The sequence below is a fragment of the Mus musculus genome, chromosome 10 (genome assembly GCF_000001635.26).
Source record: "Mus musculus strain C57BL/6J chromosome 10, GRCm38.p6 C57BL/6J".
Taxonomy (NCBI): domain Eukaryota; kingdom Metazoa; phylum Chordata; class Mammalia; order Rodentia; family Muridae; genus Mus; species Mus musculus.
The window spans coordinates 74,348,193-74,369,942 of NC_000076.6; the positions used below are offsets into that span (position 1 = coordinate 74,348,193).

Consider the following 21,750-nt stretch of genomic DNA (forward strand, 5'->3'; position numbering starts at 1 on the left):
CACTCTGGAAATCAGTCTGGCGGTTCCTCAGAAAATTGGACATAGTACTACCGGAGGATCCAGCAATACCTCTCCTGGGCATATATCCAGAAGAAGCCCCAACTGGTAAGAAGGACACATGCTCCACTATGTTCATAGCAGCCTTATTTATAATAGCCAGAAACTGGAAAGAACCCAGATGCCCCTCAACAGAGGAATGGATACAGAAAATGTGGTACATCTACACAATGGAGTACTACTCAGCTATTAAAAAGAATGAATTTATGAAATTCCTAGCCAAATGGATGGACCTGGAGAGCATCATCCTGAGTGAGGTAACACAATCACAAAGGAACTCACACAATATGTACTCACTGATAAGTGGATACTAGCCCAAAACCTAGGATACCCACGATATAAGATACAATTTCCTAAACACATGAAACTCAAGAAAAATGAAGACTGAAGTGTGGACACTATGCCCCTCCTTAGAAGTGGGAACAAAACACCCATGGAAGGAGTTACAGAAACAAAGTAGGGAGCTGAGATGAAAGGATGGACCATGTAGAGACTGCCATATCCAGGGATCCACCCCATAATCAGCTTCCAAATGCTGACACCATTGCATACACTAGCAAGATTTTACTGAAAGGACCCAGATGTAGCTGTCTCTTGTGAGACTATGCCGGGGCCTAGCAAACACAGAAGTGGATGCTCACAGTCAGCTAATGGATGGATCACAGGGCTCCCAATGGAGGAGCTAGAGAAAGTACCCAAGGAGCTAAAGGGATCTTCAACCCTATAGGTGGAACAACATTATGAACTAACCAGTACCCCTGAGCTCTTGACTCTAGCTGCATATGTATCAAAAGATGGCCTAGTCGGCCATCACTGGAAAGAGAGGCCCATTGGACACGCAGACTTTGTGTGCCCCGGTACAGGGGAACGCCAGGGCCAAAGGGGGGGAGTGGGTGGGTAGGGGAGTGGGGGTGGGTGGGTAAGGGGGACTTTTGGTATAGCATTGGAAATGTAAATGAGCTAAATACCTAATAAAAAATGGAAAAAAAAATATAAACATCGACAAAAAAAAAAAAAAAAAAAAAAAGAACTCCCATGAGTAAACAGGGCATCACTCACACAGGGATTATTGATGTGTTAATTTTGTTTGTATGTATGTATGTTTATATGTAGTGTGTGTGTGTGTGTGTGTGTGTGTGGTGTTTTCTTACTTTGCTCCCATTATGTATACTATACATTATAAAAGAAGAGCAGTAACAGTAATGATAAAATCCAATTATTATAGCAATACAGTAGTACGACATGCCCAGCATCACACATTTACACCTTGGGGTCTTTATTAAGTAAAATAAAGGTTTCAAAAAACAGAGTCTCATCAAACAGAAGGCTGTTCGATTGATGAGGAGATGCACTGTATGAGTATCAGGGATACAGGAAGAATGGCTGGTTGATGGTCAAGGCAGGACAGAGAGGAGGCAAGAAGCAGACCACATTGTGATGACCAGACTAGTACATGACTCAAAGCTTAGCAAGTCTCTATTCCAAATTTTTCTTTTAATACTGTGGAAGCACAATCTACCATGAGTGGCTGAAAATTCAGAGAGCAGACCTCAGATTGGCACAACTACTAGTACTACACTTAATGATTCATAGCAGAGACTTCTCAGATCATCACTGCCTGTGTGTAGATTGCTCAACTCTGCCTGAGCAGGCTAGGTCAGTAATAGATTTTACTCAAATAAAATGGCATTGTTCAGGCAGTGTTAGTCTTAGAAGGGAATATTCAACCTCTCAGTGGTATCTGTTTTGTTTTTATTTAAAAATGAGTTGGATTCTATAGAATTGCCTTATAATGTGTCTTCAGACATACCATGGAAGGCAGCCTGCTCCTCATGGTATCACCAGCTCATTCTTCAGACATGTCTTGCGGCCATCAGAGAATAAAAAGCCACACACTCCCTTTCTACCTGAGGGGCTCATGTAATGTTTGTAGCTGGATAATGATAGTCAACTCTTTTCTGCAGGGGATTTATGCCTTCAGATTGAGTTGGTAAATGAGCTGAAGAGTTGGAAGGCTTTTCTTTCCATTCTATATCTCCTTGAAAACTAAGATGGCATTTGAAAATTACAAACATAAAAGTATCAATAGTTATGGATTAACACTTGGCAGCAACAATCGTAACTGGGGAGGTTCCCCACCTTGTTCTTTTTGGTTAGACCACTTGAGATTGTAAATTTGAATGATATTGAACCTCACAGCCAATAAAAAAACAACTTCAGGTTTACGCTGTTCCAGCCTAGTGACATGTCCACAAGTTCATAGTAACCACAGTAAGAGTCCTTTGTCAGATTCTTGGGTCTTTTGTTTGGGGCTTTATTAAGAGCAAACAGATAGGCAGAAGTTAAAGGGTTAAAATGTCTGAAGATTAACGCATCATTCAATCTAGTGCTATATGTTCATTAATGTGTTTATTTGGTTCAACTGAACTGAGTAAATACTGCTTAATCCTGGAATGAAGTATTACTACTATCAGGTTTGAAAACAGTCTCTGATCACAGCCGTACCTCATTAAATAACCATAAAATTGATGGACACAATATGGCATCATCTCATATCCCTATTGCCATGGAATCCAAGTTAGTACTTAGTCCATATCTAAATAATGCTCTTTAATAGGAAATTTTCCATTGTAAATATGTATGTGTGTGTACACATATACATAGTAATTATACATGGTGATAAGTACATTAAAATATTCATTTGTTCTAACAAAACTATACTGGATTCCTAAAACCCCTTGTGTCTGGAGAAAACACTGGAACTAAAGTGAAGGGAAAGAGGGACCTGATGGGCTTCGAGTCTTGCAGTGGCTATACACACATGCACACATGTGGTAGGAAAACTCAAGAGAGGAGAGGAAACAAGGGCAAAGATGGGGGTTTGGCAGGGAACACAGATGAAGGCAGGACAGGATGAGAAAACTTGAAAAATTTGATCATTATCAGTGATCTTCTTTAAACATATTGACTATCCCACTGTCAAGAAGAAGTTTAACTTGATGGTATCCCATGATCAGACACTCCAGCATCAGTAGCTCCTTCTGTCCCTTTTCTCTCTCATGCAAGATTTAGTTTTCTTCTTTATTCCTCTATGAAGTCAAATCAATGCTTGCTCTGTCCATGAAGCCTTGTGTGTTGCATGTGTGATTATGTCTCCATCTGAAAGTTATGCCCTCATCTTATAATAAGAGCTTCTTGTCTTTGACTAAAATATGAACTCTCTGCTCCTGTAGATATCTGCATTTTCTGCCAAGACAGTAGAATGGAATTCGTGAGCAAAGAACTATAAATATAGATTTTGTAGCAAGTTATTAATGGGAGACAAAGGAAAACTCATTGTGATGTCTATGTTTTAAGTCTTTCCAAAAATAATAATATGAGTACCAGTCACCTTTATCGTATAAACACATAGTAATATAGCAATAAGCACGATATACAGTGCATACTGGTTATTATTTAAAGTATTAGAAAGTTGGGCTCTTTTATCTTTTTATAAATTATGACTTTCTCAGGTCAAAATACATTAGGTCTATAATTCTGGCTCTTCCTTATACATATTTTATTTGCTCCTTAAAATAAAGAAATACACTTTCATCATGGGTTAAGTTTCAGTTACAACATAAGTAATTAAATATTAGAATTTTCTAATCTGAGGCCAAGACTTATTTGGTACTAGGATTTTGTACAAGACAGCATCCTTTATAACAATACAAGGACCTTACATATTCATAAACATCAGATAAAAAAACAAAACAAATAAACAAAGAAAAAACTCCAATATGCTTCACAAAAAAAAATCTGTTCTTATGAGATCTAAAAAGTTCGGGAACTTTTGACTGCATCTGAAGTTGTTAATGATCTTGGTAACTTTAATTCAGTCACTTAATCTTTGTAATTATTTAAAATTATAAACCTAGCTATTCCAATGGGGTGATTCAATGTGACTTTTTAAGTCCTAAGACTGTCTTAGAAATGAGATGCTTCTTTTGTACTGCTTTGACCTTTCTTCTACAACATGAGAATAATAAGGCCTCATGATTTCCAGTTTTATAAATGGAAAGTTATTTGCATCATACTTGCCCTATTACAAAAATAAAATATGAATAGGAAGAAACTTGGGTTTATGCGTTTAGGACCGGCTATAAATGTAAATATGAAATACTCACATAAAATATTATTTACCTAGCGACTGCCCTGTTTTACTATGTGCTTAAACTATGCTGCTGAATTACTGCTGTTTATTACAGCATTAAGTCATCATTTTATTGTTAATGCTGTAGGCATTCAATTGCAAGAAAGCTTACCCTGACACTGTGCTGACATCAGGGATAAAGAGGAGATCTCATTTTAAAAGGCAGTAACCCTCAAAAAGACTGGTACTTATTAAACATGCCACAGCAAAGTGCCAAGATGGGAAAGATGAAAGATGAACAATGATCTCCCCCAAGCAACCCTGAGAGACAAGGCAGGGTGTCGGAAGCATGACTAGGAATCCCACCCCTTGGATTATGACAGAAAGGACCAGAGAGAGAAACAGGGGAGAGCAAATCAAAGAAGTCACACTGGACCAGAGTTGGCCTCTGTCTCAGCTCAAAGTAACAGGGTGGAAGGGGCAACAAATGCGTAAATAAACATCATCTGGCTACAAACCTGACCGTAGGTCTGGGCATGGTGGATTACAGCTCTAATCCAGTGCTCAGGAGATTGAGACAGGATCGCATAAACTCATGGCTCTCAGAGATGAAAGGTCCAAACTGACCTAGGTTATATAGTCAGGCTCATAGTCAAAAACAAATCAGATTTCTGAGACTTACCTGTGACTACTAGCAAGCATGCTGTGAGGTACATGAACCCAGGATGGGGATATAAATGCCTTCACTGAGACAAAAGGATGGACCATCTAGAGATTGCCATATTCAGGGATCCATCCCATAATCAGCCTCCAAACGCGGACACCATTGCATACACTAGCAAGATTTTGCTGAAAGGACCCAGATATAGCTGTCTCTTGTGAGACTATGCCAGGGCCTAGCAAACAGAGAAGTGGATGATCACAGTCAGCTATTGGATGGATCACAGGGCTCCCAATGGAGGAGCTAGAGAAATTACCCAAGGAGCTAAAAGGATCTGCAACCCTATAGGTGGAACAACATTATGAACTAACCAGTACCCCGGAGCTCTTGACTCTAGCTGCATATGTATCAAAAGATGGCCTAGTTGGCCATCACTGGAAAGAGAGGCCCATTGGACACGCAAACTTTATATGCCCCAGTACAGGGGAATGCCAGGGCCAAAAAGTGGGAGTGGATGGGTAGAGGAGTGGGGGTGGTGGATATGGGGGACTTTTGGGATAGCATTGGAAATGTAAATGAGGAAAATACCTAATAAAAATATTTTAAAAATCCCTTCACTGACACCATAGGAATGGGACTCCTCAGCACTAAAGCTACCTGTCTGTTCCTTGGGTTCTGTATGACAAGCTTATAAAGAATGACTTGTTGTTATGTTAACTGAGTGGCTCTCACCCTTCCTAATGATGCGACCTTCTAATATGCTGTCGCATTGAGTGGTGACCCCCAACTATAAAATCATTTTTTGTTGTTCCCTCGTAGCTACAATTTTGCTGCTGTTATGAGTCATAATGTAAATATTTTTCGAGTTAAAGGGTTTGCCAGAGAGGAGTGGCCCACAGGTTGAGAACTGCTGCTTTAACTCATTTTAATTTACCCTTAAATGCTAAATTTTCATGATAAAGTCATCTAATTATTTCACTATTTTGTTCATATCTCCATGTGAATATATATCAATAGGAGATATAAGGAAAAACTATTCACTCTTTTTGTGAGAGTATTTTCACAAAATATAAACCAAAGATCAGAATGAATTCAGACACTTTGACTGATTATAAAACTCTGATGTATTTTAATTTCAAATGAGTTTACTTTGGGACAGTATTGCAGTAAATGCAAGTTATAAATCTCTTAAAGAGTCTCCCAATTTAATATAAATGCTTAATAGCGTATGTGATCTGTCTACACAGAACTCAGTAGCCTGCACCCATGCATATTACAAATGGAGGAGCTGCCAGCCACATCTCAGTGCTTGCAGGCTGCATTGAAAAATTCTAAAAGGAAAAATGAGTTAGCTATCCTAGAAAAATACAGAATACATTGTAAAGAGTACATTGGTAAAAGTATATAAATACATTAGAATAGATTATAAAAAGTATTCTGTACTACTTTAAGAAAAATCTAGCCCCTAAATAGCAATTTCCACTGAAACTTTTCACATTTAAAAAATACAATTTTTAAAAAAAGTAACTCATAAGACCTATATTTTAGAGCACACATAACATTCCATTAAAATATCATATGCATTTCGAGGTAGACCAGCTTTGTAAATTCATGCCCCTCATTTATCCATTTTAACAATATTTTTAATTAGCCTCGAACACCTGCAGCTTCAGTTTTCATGTCAAAAAAATCCAGAGTTCAAAGATGCTAACAGAATTGATATGAAATAGTAAAAAAAAAAAAATCTTATGATAATAAAGTGACTTTATTTCTTTCATAAAAATTCCCCCTCAATATGGGCTTTAACTAAAAGCAATTTTTGGCTTTTCATTTTATACTCAAAAATGTAAAACATCTCCAGTTTTATTACCACAAATTCACCCATGGATTACTTTGATTTTGACATACAACAAAAATTCATAGTACATGATATCAGAGGCAGAACTAACAAACTACAACCTCTTGTTTCTGTGTAGGACTTTCTCTCTCTCTCTTTCTCTCTCTTTCTCTCTCTCTCTCTCTCTCTCTCTCTCTCTATATATATATATATATATATATATATATATATATATATATGTGTGTGTGTGTGTGTGTGTGTGTGTATGTATATATATATATGTATATATACATATATATATGTATATATGTGTGTGTATGCATTTACATATATAGAGAATGTGTGTGTACATCTGCAATCTGTGTATATATATATATACACACACACACACACACACATATATATATATATATCATATGCGTGTGTTTTATGTATGTCTGTACCTCTATGTGTGTCTGTGTATGCACATGGGTGTGTATGTACCTGCATGCATGCGTTTGTATGTGCATATGTATATTCATATGTGTGGCTATATGTTGAATTATTAAGTACTAATTTACCAGGTTTAATTGGAAGAGAGCCTGAAAGGCAAGTTTTACTACCAGGTGTTTACAGAAAGATTTTGTTTGTTTGCTTGCTTGCTTGCTTTTCTTTGCTGTTAAAGACAAATAGGACTATCAGTTGAGGCAAGTTAATTTCTTAGCTGTCCTTTGCAGCCTCTACTTCTTAATATTATTAATCTAAGTTGTAGAAACAGGTACTAGAGGCATTTTTTTTTCTGTTACTAAGCTAATTCACAAAGGCATTCTATTTTGGTAGTAACTTTTACTGTTTTGTTCGTTCACGATTTTACTGTTTCCTATAAAAGCTGACTTTTTCTTGTCCTGTAAACCCGGCAAATAAATAAATAAATGAATGCATTCTGACTTTCAGAATAGTGTGCATCATTAAACACCCATCTCTCTTCTCCCTGTGTAGGCACTCCATCTGCACAGTGTACATCGAGGTGCTTCCTCCTAACAACCAGAGCCCTCCCCGCTTCCCGCAGCTGATGTACAGTCTGGAAGTCAGCGAGGCCATGAGGATCGGTGCTATTTTATTAAATCTACAGGTGGGCCTGGGATATGGATCTGTGTGTCTGTGTTTGTAATATGCTAAAAGGCCACAGGCACTGGCTCGTGAGGTTACACAGTGCAGGGTGGAAGCCCTTTTATATCTGTTTATGTTCCAATGAGCATCATTTCCATCTGGGAAGAAAGGGACAGAGAGGCATGTGGAGAGGAGACTTCCACGGCTGATCTATTCCATAGATCTCACGGTTGAAAACCTAACAGGCTGGCAGGGATTAGTTGCAATAAACATGGGAGAAAATGAAGGAATTTTAAGCATGAGCATGAATATTTTTATGCTTTGCAACCAAAAATTACAGCTGGTCATTTTCCTTTCTTCTCTGGTCTGGGTTTATTTTTGCCGCTCTGCTGTACCAGAAATGATCTTAGACTTGGGTAAATGGTAGCACTCAGGGTCTGATGCGAACTTCCTTTGCCCAGTAGCCACAGATATGTTAGAATGGCGGTGTTTCGATGTACTCATTGACATGAAAAGGATTCTTTGAGATGCTATTTCTATTCACAGCACAAGGTTCCTGGCATAAGAGGTTCTTATAAAAGAATAGCTTGGTTTTCAGTATTTACATGTCACTGACCAAAGCATTCAAAATGACTTCAGGTTTACCACTGACTGGATGTGTGGCTTCAGTTTGTTTCACATATGTTGTCGATAATTGTCTCTGGTTTAAGCAATAATATAAGTGATATCAGGGGAAGAGCTGTGGGAGGAGTAAGTGGTGTAAAGAAGGGGGCTCAAGAAAAGAAAGAAAAATAAAACATCATCTTTTCTATCATATACATATAAATATATATTCTTATAGCTATAAATATATATTCTTCCATCTCAGTCTATATATGACATGAAAGTAGAAGGTGCTGTTTAGTGAAGGGTATCAGTATGAACAAAGTGTATTCGTGTGTGTGTGTGATGTGTTTGTGTGTCTGAGCTAGTGTATGTACATGTGTGTGCACAAGTCATGTGTGCTTATGTGTCTATGTTTATGTGTCAATGTGTGTAGGTGTATATGTATCAACATGTGTCTGTATGGGTATATATGTGTGAATGTGTTTTATCTAAGTTAGTGTATCTCTCTGTGTATGTGTATGTGTATGTGTATGTGTATGTGTATGTGTGTGTTTGTATGTTGTGTTGAAAACGTCATAATATATACCTACCTAACAATTTTAATGCCCCCTAAGATCAAAATTAATCATAAGATACCACATTACCATTCATAGGACAGACTTCATGTTTCTGGGTATTGTTTGGAAAAGGTAGTTTCTGATATAAGTACTCAGAAACCTGGACATGACATTAAGAGGCATTTATTAAAGTAACATGTTAAGGAAAACTCCAGCCTCAACCTTTACCCTTGACTGCAGTAACACAGGACACAGCTACTTTTTGCCCAAAGTTCCTAAGTCCTTATACCTCTGACCTCCTACCTCACAATGGCAGGGCCACTCTATGGATGGCCAAATTCCAGAAATTTGTGGGCATTACCAAGCCCTTCTGGAGTTCCCTTTAATATTTATTTTACGGCTTTTCTCTAGGTGACTTGATGTTTTCCTTTTTATTATTTAATTATTAATAGAATGTATGAGCAGCAAAATTACAAGCAAGTAGAAGTATCTGTGATAATAAAATATCAAGAATTCTAATAGGCCATTAAGGAAAATATAGCATCTATTCATTTAGACAAAATAGCTAACCATATCATTATAATGGTATAGGAGGAAATAAAACATTAATACTAATTCATTTAAATAAAAATAGTGAAGAATTTACATATATGAGGAATGATTTACCAAAACAAAAAGAAATAAAAATCACACTATATCTTATGAAATTATCCATGGTTTATAATTAAATCCTCACTAACTCTGTTTCCCTTTGCAAAATGCCTTGTAGAAGATAAGCCATAACATTTGCTTATAAGGCAGCCTGGTTTCTATGTCAATAAACCTCATAACAATCTGAGAACCGTATTGTGGGAGAATAACACTATCTGGGCATTCAAGATGAATCCAGTTTGCCTTTCTCATTTCTCACATTTCTTTGGCACAAGGGCCGGGGGGTGGAGGGGGACACTTGTGATGACAGTTCTATTCCCATTTGTGTCTCTGGGAGAAGCGAAAGAAAGAGCACAATCATGGTAGCAGAATGGACAAGAAGGAGCAAGGGTGTCACCATCAAGGGTTGCTCATAGACCGCCAGCCTCTTTTGTTCATAATCCACTGAGACACAGTTTAAACTCACGACCTCTAAGTTGAAAAGCATCCATCAAATTACTCCTCCAAAGTCTTGCGATAAGAGGATGGGTAAGAGGCACTGTGGTGCCTGCAGCTCTCTGCTCTTATCTTTTCTTCTCATCTAGATGCCAACTAACATGAAAAGAAAGGATAAAGTCCTGGATGCTGAGGGACCTTCAGCACCATGCCTCAAATCTAGGGACTTTAGTGACCTTCAATTCCAATCACACACCTGCTCTTTTTTTCTTCCTTCCTTTCTTCCTTCTTTTCTTTTCTTTTCTTTTCTTTTCTTTTTTCTTTTCTTCTCTTTCTCTCTTTCTCTCTTTCTCTCTTTCTCTTTCTTTCTTTCTTTCTTTCTTTCTTATTGGAAATTTTCTTTATTTACATTTCAAATGTTATCCCCTTTCCTCATTTCCCCTCCAAAAATCCCCCTAACCCATTCCCCCTCCCCCTGCTCACTAACCTACTCACTCCAGCTTCCCTGGCCTGGCATTCCCCTGCACTGGGGCATTGAACCTTCACTAGGCCAAGGGTTTCTCCTTTCATTGATGTCCCACAAGGACATCCTCTGCTACATATGTGGCTGAAGCCTTGAGTTCCTCCTTGTGTACTCTTTGATTGATGATTTAGTCCCTGGGAGCTCTGGGGGGTCACCCTCTGTTAAGAATGCCCCCTTTCAGGAACAAAATACTGGAGCAAATACAGACAGACACAAAGTGTGGAGCAGAGACTGAAAGAAAGGCCATACAGAGACTGTTCCACTTGGAGATCCATCCTATAAAAAGTCACCAAAGCCAGACACTATTGTGGATACCAACAAGTGCTTGCTGACAGGAGCCTGATATAGCTGTCTCCTGAGAGGCTCTGCTAGAGCCTGACAAATATAGAGGAGACGCTCACAGCCAACCATTGGAATAAGCACAGGGTTTTCTCAATGGAGGAGTTAAAGAAACCCATGGCAACCCATGGCTCTAGCTGCATATATAGCAAAGGATAGCCTTGTTGGACATCAGTGAGAGGAAAGACCATTGGTCCTGTGAAGGCTTAATGCCTCGGTGTAGGGGAACACCAGGACAGGGAAGGGGATTGGGTGTGTGGGTGGAACACCTTCACAGAAGCAGGGGAGGGGGACGGGATGGGGGTTTTGGAGGACAGACCAGAAAAGGGTATAATATTTGAAATGTAAATAAATAAAATATCTAATTAAAAATATTAAATAATAAAAGAGAATGGTCCCTCTCATTCTTCCAAAGAGTGTTTGGGAAGCTGTGGTTTCCTCTTTGTGTGAATACTAATTTGAAGATAGCTGAAGGGATGGCATTCCAGAGAGGAAAACCAGCCTTAAACATCTGTTTCTCTCCCTCTCGCAGATCATGGTTAACCTGGGGTAGGACTTCCTTCCCTCCAGAATTGTTATGTGAGTTTGCATCCATCTTTATCCATATTTAATTGTTTCAAAATGCTGTGGAATTTAACCCACATGCCTGGCGGCAGTTTTATTTTTAGTCTTGAAGAGAAATGTCCTGCTGCCTTGACCTCACTAGAGAACTGATTCTTTCACATAATGGTTTGAATTAAATACAAGCTGTCCTACACGTGCCTCTCCGCAGCTCAGCGCCCAGCAGAGGTACTAATTTGTTTTTTCTGGCATTTGAAATGCTCTAGAAGTTTAAGGCTCCTGCTCTCCTCTTTCCTTGTCTTCCATTTTGTTTGATAAATATTTCTTATACAATAGGTTGTGCTTTTGTCCTGAAGATGACACAGTGGGGTTGTGATTCATCAACATTGCACTGCATGCAGGTTCGCACCAGAAAGTTGACAGAATTGTGCTCGATGCTTTTCTCTAATAGTTTTTCTTTCATGATCAAATATTTCCTCTTAAGTATTCAAGTTCCTTCGTGTGCTATTCTCCTGATGAGAACTGAAGATAGGCTTGAAGATGCCATTTCCTCATACGTGACAGATGCCATTTATCCCAGTTGGCAGGCTGCCCTGCTTCTCCTATATGTATGGAGGGGGTAGCTTCATTGACTCTCCTTTATTTTCAGTTTCTGTGGTGGAAAATTTCTTTGTGTTACCCCCATTATCACTAAGTTTCAGATTTGGAATGGCTCTCTCATTATTAGCTTTCTCTCAAAAGAATAATGTCAGGAGTGTAGAAGACATGACTGAAATACGTGAAATGCTAATATTAATTGACTAATTCCAGGCATAAATTGTAGTTTACGTAAAACTGGACATATGTAGGAAAATAATAGATAGATAAAAGAGAGATGATCCATGTAAGATGATAAATAGATAAATGGTAAATAATGAAAATAGATGATGATAGGTTGATGACAGATGAAGATAAATGATAGATGACAAAGATAGATGATAGATAGATAGATAGATAGATAGATAGATAGATAGATAGGAGAGAGGGGAGATAGAGAAGAATGGAGCAAAAGAAGGAGAGCAGGCTGTTTCATAATATCAGTTGGCTGCTTCTTGAGAAAATTAACTGAGATTCATAGAAACATTTTTCATTCTTGGGTAGAATGGAGTTTAAATACACATACACAAACATGCACACACACACATGCACCCACATACATATTACGTGTATGAGTGTTTACTTGCATGTTTTTCCATGCATCAAGTGCATGCTGGTACCCATGGAGACTAGGAAAGGTTTTCAGGTCACTGGAACTAGAATTATAGATGGTTGTAAGCTACCACGTGGGTGCTAAGAATTGAACCTAATCCTCTGGAAGAGCAGCCATTGCTCTTAGCAACTAAGCATCTCTCCTGATCCTCAGGAGGAGGTTTTTCTTTAAAACATCTTTGTGAGGACAAAGAGCAAGATGCAGGAGTATTAGAATTTTGGAGATGCTGAGATTCATCTGCTTAGCAGGCTGAAGCAGAGCTAAGGTGGTACCTGCATATTGTAAGGATTAAACAGAAAGGAGAATGCAGGAAGAGGCAACTTGACCTTAAGCAAGGCATCTCCCTTTGAAAGACTCAATTCCTGCAGGAAGTGGCAGCTAAAGCCATTCAGTGGGCAACATTTCCAACACACAAGGGAATTGCTGCTCCATTCTTTAAAGGAGTTATGGGATGGCTGCCATAGTGCTGTTACAGTCTCAGAATTAATTTACTTTAGACTGAGCACTTGATACAAACTCTCCTCCTTCCAAGGAAAAGAAGGACCCTGCTGCATTTACCAGACTCACTAAATAATGTCTTCACTTCACAAATTCTCAGGCCTCCTTTCTTTCTTTCTTTCTTTCTTTCTTTCTTTCTTTCTTTCTTTCTTTCTTTCTTTTTCTTTTTTCTTTTTTGATTCTTTTTTTTTAATTAGATATTTTCTTTATTTACATTTCAAATGCTATCCCAAAAGTTCCCTATACCCTCCCCACGCCCTGCTCCCCTACCCATCCACTCCCACTTCTTGGCTCTAGTGTTACCCTGTACTGAGGCATATAAAGTTTGTAATACCAAGGGGCCTCTTTTCCCAATGATGGCCGAATGGGCCATCTTCTGCTACATATGCAGCTAGAGAAATGAGCTCTAGGGGTACTGGTTAGTTCATATTGTTGTTCCACCTATAGGTTTGCAGAGAAGCAACACAGCTTCTGGGACAGCTCCCATTTCAGGCTCCAGACATCCAGGCACCTTCCCTGCCAGAGGAGTGGTGCCTGCCTGGGAGGGCTCTGACTGCAGGAGCAGGTGAGGGAGCCATCATGGGTCCCAGGTCCCTCTGAGCTATTCAGGCCTCCTTTCAAGTCACCCCAGAACTTCCATTTTCTCAGTAGCCCTCACTTCCAGGCAAACCAAACTCGTTGGTCCCAAGATAACTCAGTTTCACTGTTTCTCCCCAGTGCCACAGCCCTCAGTTGACCTTACTAGCTATTGTCTCTTGTCTAAGTAGTTCTTGACTAACTCTGAAATACTTAAAACTGACCCTACCAACATTCAGTTCCTTAAGGAGTCAGAATTAAGTCTCTTAGTACATGTTACTAGGAGCAGAGGCATCTTTTTTTAAGATTCCCTGATAGTCTAGACACAGAAAATCCAGTTCTGTTTTATATTGCTTCACTAAAATTTGATCTTAGGAAAAAATGCACATTTTGAAACATTTTATTTACAATTAAAAAATGACATCAATGTTCACAAGTAGTTTGATTCCCTGGTGTAAAAGCAAGCTAACCACACTCAGCCAGACTGTTATCATGAAGATTTTAGCTGAAGCAGAATTTAAATGAGCCCCGATGCTGCCACTTCCAAAGTTAACAGCAAAGAATATTAATTTCATATTTAATGGTAGAGAATTTAAAAGTTTACTAAATACATCAATATTCTAAGGAAGTATATTAGCTTGGAATATAAAAAAAATTAAATGAAACATGGTCAGCCCTGAAATTGTGTGCACATAAGCTACACCAAATGGACTTAGCAGGATTTATATATTTATGTATTTGCTTGTATGTGTGTAATGACAATAATAATAAGTAAGCTACCAATTTGAGTGAGAGTTGGAGTAGCACGGGAAGGGATGGATAAGGGGACATGGGAGGGACAGGTAAGTGATATAGTCATGCTTACAGATGAGGTCATTCTATCATGTTTACCGATGAGGTCATTCTATCATGTTTACTGATGAGGTCATTCTATGTTCATTATAAGTTAATACATTTAAAATCACACAGAGAATAAAATGTCTTCTTTAAAACTTTGATGATTGACTATGTGTGTATACGTGTGCGTGTGCGTGTGTGTGTGTCTGTGTACCATATTAGCATGGAGAAGCTAATGGTCCAGAAGTCAGGAGACAGTCAGACCCTTGGAACTGTACTTACAGATCCTTGTGAGTCACCTCGTGGGAGCTGGGAACTGAACTCAGGTCCTTTGCAAGAGCAGTAAATAGTTTTAACCTCTGAGCCTTTACTCTGGCCCCTAGAGGAACAAATTTCCAATGATACTGTCACTATTTTGTCTCTGTTACAAATTCCTGTTGCTTATATGACAAACTTCCAGACACATTTTCTGTTATAGATATAAAATTGAATCTCTGATTGAAGCGACATGCAGGAGACCTGCACAGACCTGCACGATGTCCTCTGTGTATATCGTATGGCTTCCAGTTTAGGGTTTTGAAGGGATTCCTGAGTGTGTGGACAAATGGATCTCTTATTCTTGTGCCATTTCTTTACCTTGGTTTTTTTTTTTTCCTATTGCTTTGCCTTATCCAACTTTGATGTGACAGTTTCTTGTTTTATCTTATTATATTTTCTTCTGTCATGTTTTTAAAATATATGAATGATTGAAAAGAATTGAACTTCTGATCCAAGGAACATAGAGATTCAAAATATACCACCTCTTTGTGATTGATACTAGGATTACATTGATAGCCTTTTAAATACTAATATATACAAGTTTAAATATTTAGATATCTCATTGTATAGAATTAATGGTAGCAAGATATGTTCTCTGTGGCCACTAAATTAATGTCAAGTAACAGCAGTACTATCCTAATAACATTGACAAAACACACATTTATTTTATATGAAGCAAAGCCAGAAAAAATGTAGAAGTATCTTTACATATAAACCAGTCTTAAAATTATTCTTTTAAATTTGCATTTGAAGCTAGTCCAGCAAAAATTGTTCAAACTTTTCGGAACAATTTTTAAAAGATCATGCTTTAACATTTCAGTCATCCTGTAATAGCATACACTAGTTCCATGCCTCTTGGAAACACTTGAAACAGACATGTCCCATCCCATGCCTTTTGGAAACATTTGAAACAGACATGTTCCACCACTTGCAAAGTAATCTAATCCATATCCTGAATGTCACATTTATTATAGATCAAATCTCCTGTAATTTTGTTTTTGAAAATGGAATTTAACATAAAGATTTTTGTGAAACACATCTATCATTGTATATGTTTCACAGCCTTAAGGAAAAAGAAACTCTCATACTTATGGCTTAATTTTTAAGGACATTCCCGAGAGGAAAATCCCTAATAATCACCTCATACAAGGTAATTTAATGACCATCCCTTGGAGGTATTTTGATCCACATAAAGCATTGACATCTGCATGGCGCCAGAGGTAGCCTGAAGCTGCTGTTACAGACACTGTGGAATAACTTGAAGCAGATGAGAGCCTGAAGTCCACAGTATCCCAGCCCTTCCATCAAGTTCACATGCAGCAAGGGTAGAAGGGAGGGATGGCTGAAATCCCCAGTGAGATCCCATGAGTCAGTGCTCTTTCTGCTCTCTAGCGGCTCTGTCCTGTTTGCTGCCGTGACTACAAGACCATACTTTCTCTAGGTAACCACAGCTTCTGCTGTGTGGTGGGGATGGCATGGCTGGCCCAGAGGGAATTCCTGTGATCCAACACAATCTCATCTTTAACAAAACATTACAGGCGATCCTGGAAAGCTTGCAGAGAGCAAGGACACTGTACCTTCTAGGTACTTGAGCAAAAGACATTTTGAATTTACCTTTGTTGTGTGTAAAATGCCTTGTTTTACAGGTTTTGTCTGTATAGGTTGAAGGCACAACATTTCCCAGTGTTCTAGGGACACTGCTGGTTCTATCTTTGTGCACGCTGATCTTCACAAATGACCTGACCGACTTATACCTGTAAATGAGAGTGTGAGATCTCATTTGCTTTATGCCAGGAGACTATTGTGAGATTCAAAGAAGAATGTACATTGTCTAGTGTAGGTGGCATAAGGGGTTTTGTTGTTCAGTTGGTTTGGGGTTTGTTTGTTTTATTAAGCATAGTTTAAACCATTTTGCTCCTTTAAGAGTTAGCTGAAAAGCAGAACTAATTTGAAATCTGGGTTGAAGGTAGAACACTTACAGAGGCAACTTCTTCTGCCTGAGATGTCTGCGGAACTCTCCAATCCCGTCTTTAATAATCTTGCTGTGTTGTGTTTTCTGTCTTAAATAAATCTCAGAGTGTGTTTGAACATCTTGAGCTGTTTACAGCTTCCTGTACTGCCAGATCTTGCTGATTAAAGCTTAAGGATATAAATAGCATTATTTCCCTGAGATTTCAATAGATGGAAAGAAACAAAATCGGTATTTCCCAAGAAACACTCAACAAGCAGCTATCAGGAGTCGGCTTTCCCGTGAAGTTCACGTGGCCCCCATTGACCTGGAGATGAGCCTGTGGTGTTCCCATGCTAATTGGCTAAGATTGTAGCTGAGAAAATAATTTAAGTTTTAAAGAAATCAGAGATTATTTACATGAGAAGATTTTGATTTACTCAAGACACCTAAAGAATTCAATTACACACCTCTTGTTCTTATTGCAAATATATTTTTAAAATATAGATCCAAAGAAATGCAGTAGTTTGAAAAACCATAAAGCCAAATATCTCTGCCTCTGTTTCCCCCAACACACACACACACACACACACACACACATGTGACCCACCTGCACAGCATGTGACCCACTCACAGGAAGGAGCAGAGTTCTTTGTTTTCTAAGTGCTGCAGTTTAAGGAAACAAACCTCAGAGAAGGAAGCAGAATTATCTTGCAATAAAAATTGACTCAGCTCTTCAATAGAGCTGGACGCTCCCTTCCTCCAAAATAAAAGTAGTTTATTTTGATTTGGGTAATCAAATGGTTGGAAAGCAATAGCACACTTGATTGCCACACTTGATTGTCCCTGATTGAACACTGCTGGGTGATTTGGACCCAAAAGCTGCCTGTGTAAGGCAGGATGGAAAAATGCAAAACCAGGGACCAAACACAGCATACTAACATGACCCATAGTTTACACTTTGTCTAACCCCCCTTTTTTTCTTAACTTTTGTACTTAAAAGTGTGTCATGTATTCACAAACCTAATCACTTCCACATTATTTATTTCATCAAATAGATTTTTAAAATCTTCTTATTTTTGCTATTTCCTTCTTTCCTCTCGCTGGCTAGCTAACCCAACATGTACTCAGTTCTTCATTTCCACACACCCCCCCCCCCTAGTCATCCATATGTGATTGCCTATGGTATATATGTGTCTATGTGAATATTTGCATACAGTTGACACTTGTGCAACATAAACACACCATTCTGCCATGCCATAAACATTCATGGGATATTCTAATCATATTTTTCTTTTGTAGCAACATAGAAAAGTTCAGAAAAGATTGCTCCAGAAATCTTTTGGGAATAATTTGTCAGCATGATGTCTCTCTTCATCAGCAAAAGCTACAGCTTACCATTCTTATGAAAAGAATGTTTTGGTTTTTTTTTTTTTTTTACAGAACTATAACTCAACCATTAAAATCAGGAAATAATTTGACACTCGCCTACAGTCTAATAGCCATTGAGTACTTTCAGCTTTCAGGAGTCCTCTAATAGAACCGTAGTGACATGGTCTGCAGTCCAGGTGCCATGCTAACAGAGAACCCTTGTTAGCACATATCCACAGTCCAGAACTCCATGCTGGCATAATTGCCATTTCTTTAGGTTCCTCAAGCTGAAACATCCTTAGCTTTTATGGCTCTAACATTTTTTTCCAAGATTGCAGGACTGTTATTTAATACATGTTCTTCAAAATGAGGGTCCATGAGTCACTGTTTTCTGGCAAGAACAACTGGAGTGATGCCGTCTCTGGGAGACAGAGAGATTGCTTGATTTCATTCAAGCAAGCTTTACTATGGATGCTTGAAGCTGTTCCTTCATTAAAGACAGCTCAACTATTGCAGAGGACCTGAGTCCAGTACCCAGCATCCACATTGGGTGGCTCGCAGCTGCCTATAACTCCATTTCTAAGATATCAAAGGCCCTCTTCATGACTCTGCATTTTACACACACACACACACACACATGCATCAATAAAAAGCAAATTTAAAAACCTTTCTGAACTACTTGAAAATGTGTGTGTGTGTGTGTGTGTGTGTGTGTGTACAATTTCCTCATCATTTCAACTATTTATTTTTAACATTTCTGATAATGTATGGATAAATTAACATTATTGTTCCCAAGTGGCAATTTACTAACATGGTACATTTTACATCAATCTGCTGCTATAAAGAAAACCTCCCACTCATGAGTTTATTTGTGTACTGATTTATATTAATATGAAGTATACATTCCAACTTTATACACAGGGTTATTAGCATTCAGTGTTAATGTAGCACACCATGATACATGCTCAACTGATAAAGCTCAAGCTCTTCAGAAGTACAGAGAGTTTAGGTCATATGACAGATGGTTCTCTAAGTTCTTCTGCTGGGGAAGTGTGACGTCAGATTATCACCAAAGTCAGGGTCCAGAAGACCCTCGTTGTATCTTTATCTGCAGAGGGTACAGGTGGGATAAAGAAGATCTCACTCCTCATCTACTTCATGCAGGATTCAAATACACCCAGAATGCTTCCCTTTTATAGACACCATAGAACATAGAGCTTCATGTGTGGGGCTGTGAGGGATCATGTCCCCGTGGTTGTCCTTTAGCCTTGGGATTAGTCTCCTGACTGTTCAAGGAGGACCTATGATCCTTTAACACACTCTCACCATTCTCTGAACACTATTATTTCCTGTTTTAACAAGATGTTTCACATTCATTTTATATTTTCTTATGTCAGCCATGGATTAAGCGATTTGAAAAGCTTTGGCTTCTATGATTATATGATGATATTTACACAAACACACACATGATATACACATACAAACACATACATTCATACACATAAACACACATGTAAATACACACAAATGCCTATACACATATACACATAAGCACACTATACATGCTAACCCTATATATATGTATATATATATATATATATATGTATATATGTATATATATATACTAACCCTATATAAATATATATGTATGTATGTATGTGTGTGTACATATATACAGACATATATTTTATATATAATATGTAATATATAATATAATATACATGGAGAGAGAGAAGGAGAAACATAAAAATAATAAACATACCATAAGCAACACAACCATGCGTACACTCAAACACACAAATGCACATACTTACACATAGCTATTTGTGTACTTCATACACACATGTACAAACAGACACAAACATATCCCCTACAGTTGTCTGTGGACTCTACACATCAGCCCTCTTAAAGGCAGTGTTACCTTACATGTATAGCAATAACATGTGAATGTCCTTCACTAAAATTCACTACCAGAATTTGCTTTTATTTTTGCGCTGAATAGTAACAATCAGAGCACCCTGAACATGGACACTATGACGTGTGACTCCTGAGTCAGTCCCTGTTTATATACCAGTTGACGTTTTCTGTTTACTGCTGTGAGAAGTGTCTAGTCACATCCTTTGTCAGATTTTAATCAAATCAGAAGCGTTTGTGGTTGTTTGACTTCCGTCCACAATCTGCATGTTACTCCTCTGGCATGTGGATAGACGGCTACACTGCCTCTCACCCATGACCAGCTCTGATTATACAGAAAGTTCTTAGGTTGATGCATTCGTATTTGCCGATTTTGCTTTTGTACTTGTGTTTTTGAAATGTTGTCACTCATATTTATTACCGGTACAGACTTCGTGGGAAGCATGCTGTGTGTTTTCAGCTAGTAGCCATGTAGTCTCAAGTGCTACATCCAGGTCTTTAAGCCATGCTGGGATCCTGTGGGGGGTTGTGTCAGATTCTGTCCTTCTGTGTATTGAAACTCAGTGTTCCCAGTACCACTTATTGAAGAGACAATCCTTCCTGAAGCACCATTTATTGGCAGTACTACAGAGAATCTCTTGGCTGTATATGTGTGGGTTTGTTTCTGCATTCTCCATGATCTTCCACAGATCGCAATGACAGGATTTTTTATTTTTATTTTGTTTTTTATTAGATATTTTCTTTATTTACATTTCAAATGTTATCCTCTTTCCTGGTTTCCCCTCTGAAAAACATCTTCCCCCTATCTCCATCCCCTGCTCACCAACACACCCATTCTTGCTTCCTGGCCCTGGCATTCCCCCACACTGGGGCATAGAGCCTTCATAGGACAAAGGGCCTCTCTTCCAATTGATGTCCATCTAGGCCATCCTATGCTGCATATGCAGCTGGAGCCATGAGTCCCACCATGTGTGCTCTTTGGTTGGTTGTTTAGTCTCTGGGAGCTCTGGGGGGGTACTGGTTAGTTCATATTGTTGTTCCTCCTATGGGGCTGCAAAACCCTTCAGCTTCTTAGGTCCTTTCTCTAGCTCCTTCACCCTGTGCTCAGTCCAATGGATGGCTGTGAGTATCCACTTCTGTATGACAGGTTTTAACCTGTGAAAAGCTGTTGCTCCAACTCCGCATCAGGGCCATGATTCATAAGACCAAGGTATTATGATAACTCTGGCTTTGTTCTTTGAAGACTTCTCTGGTTTTCTTGAAGCCCATTAGGCTCCCATATGAATTTAAAATGGTCTTTTCTATTTCTGTGAATAATACCATAAATATTTTAATGGAAAATACAATCGAATATGTAAATCGCCCTCTATAATAAGAATACATTAGATAAAACATTTTTCTTAAAATAGCAAAATAGAGATAGCGTGTGTGTGTGTGTGTGTGTGTGTGTGTGTGTGTGTGTCTAACTTATCTTGTAGTCTTTATTATAGAGCGAGCATCTGCATCCTTGGTTAAGTTTATTCCTAAGAATTACTATAACCACTATAAATGGGACACTCCCTCTCTCATGTCAATATTAGTTTGTGCAAAG

General features: G+C 38.5%; 1 protein-coding gene across 35 annotated transcripts in view; it reads left to right on the forward strand.

The window, feature by feature from the left end:
• Window positions 1–21,750, forward strand: part of Pcdh15 (protocadherin 15) — a 1,553,555-nt gene that overhangs the window by 1,251,916 nt on the left and 279,889 nt on the right. For 34 of the 35 annotated variants that reach the window (XR_001779427.2, XR_001779431.2, XR_001779430.2 and 31 more), the window contains one exon: window positions 7,666–7,798. The exons of the other annotated variant lie outside the window; for it this stretch is intronic. Coding sequence is in view for 17 of the 34 variants with exons in the window: in XM_017313785.2 (XP_017169274.1) it covers window positions 7,666–7,798 (133 nt within the window). In the remaining 17 variants the exon portion in view is untranslated. The remainder of the gene's footprint in view (window positions 1–7,665; window positions 7,799–21,750) is intronic. 35 annotated transcript variants of the gene reach the window in all.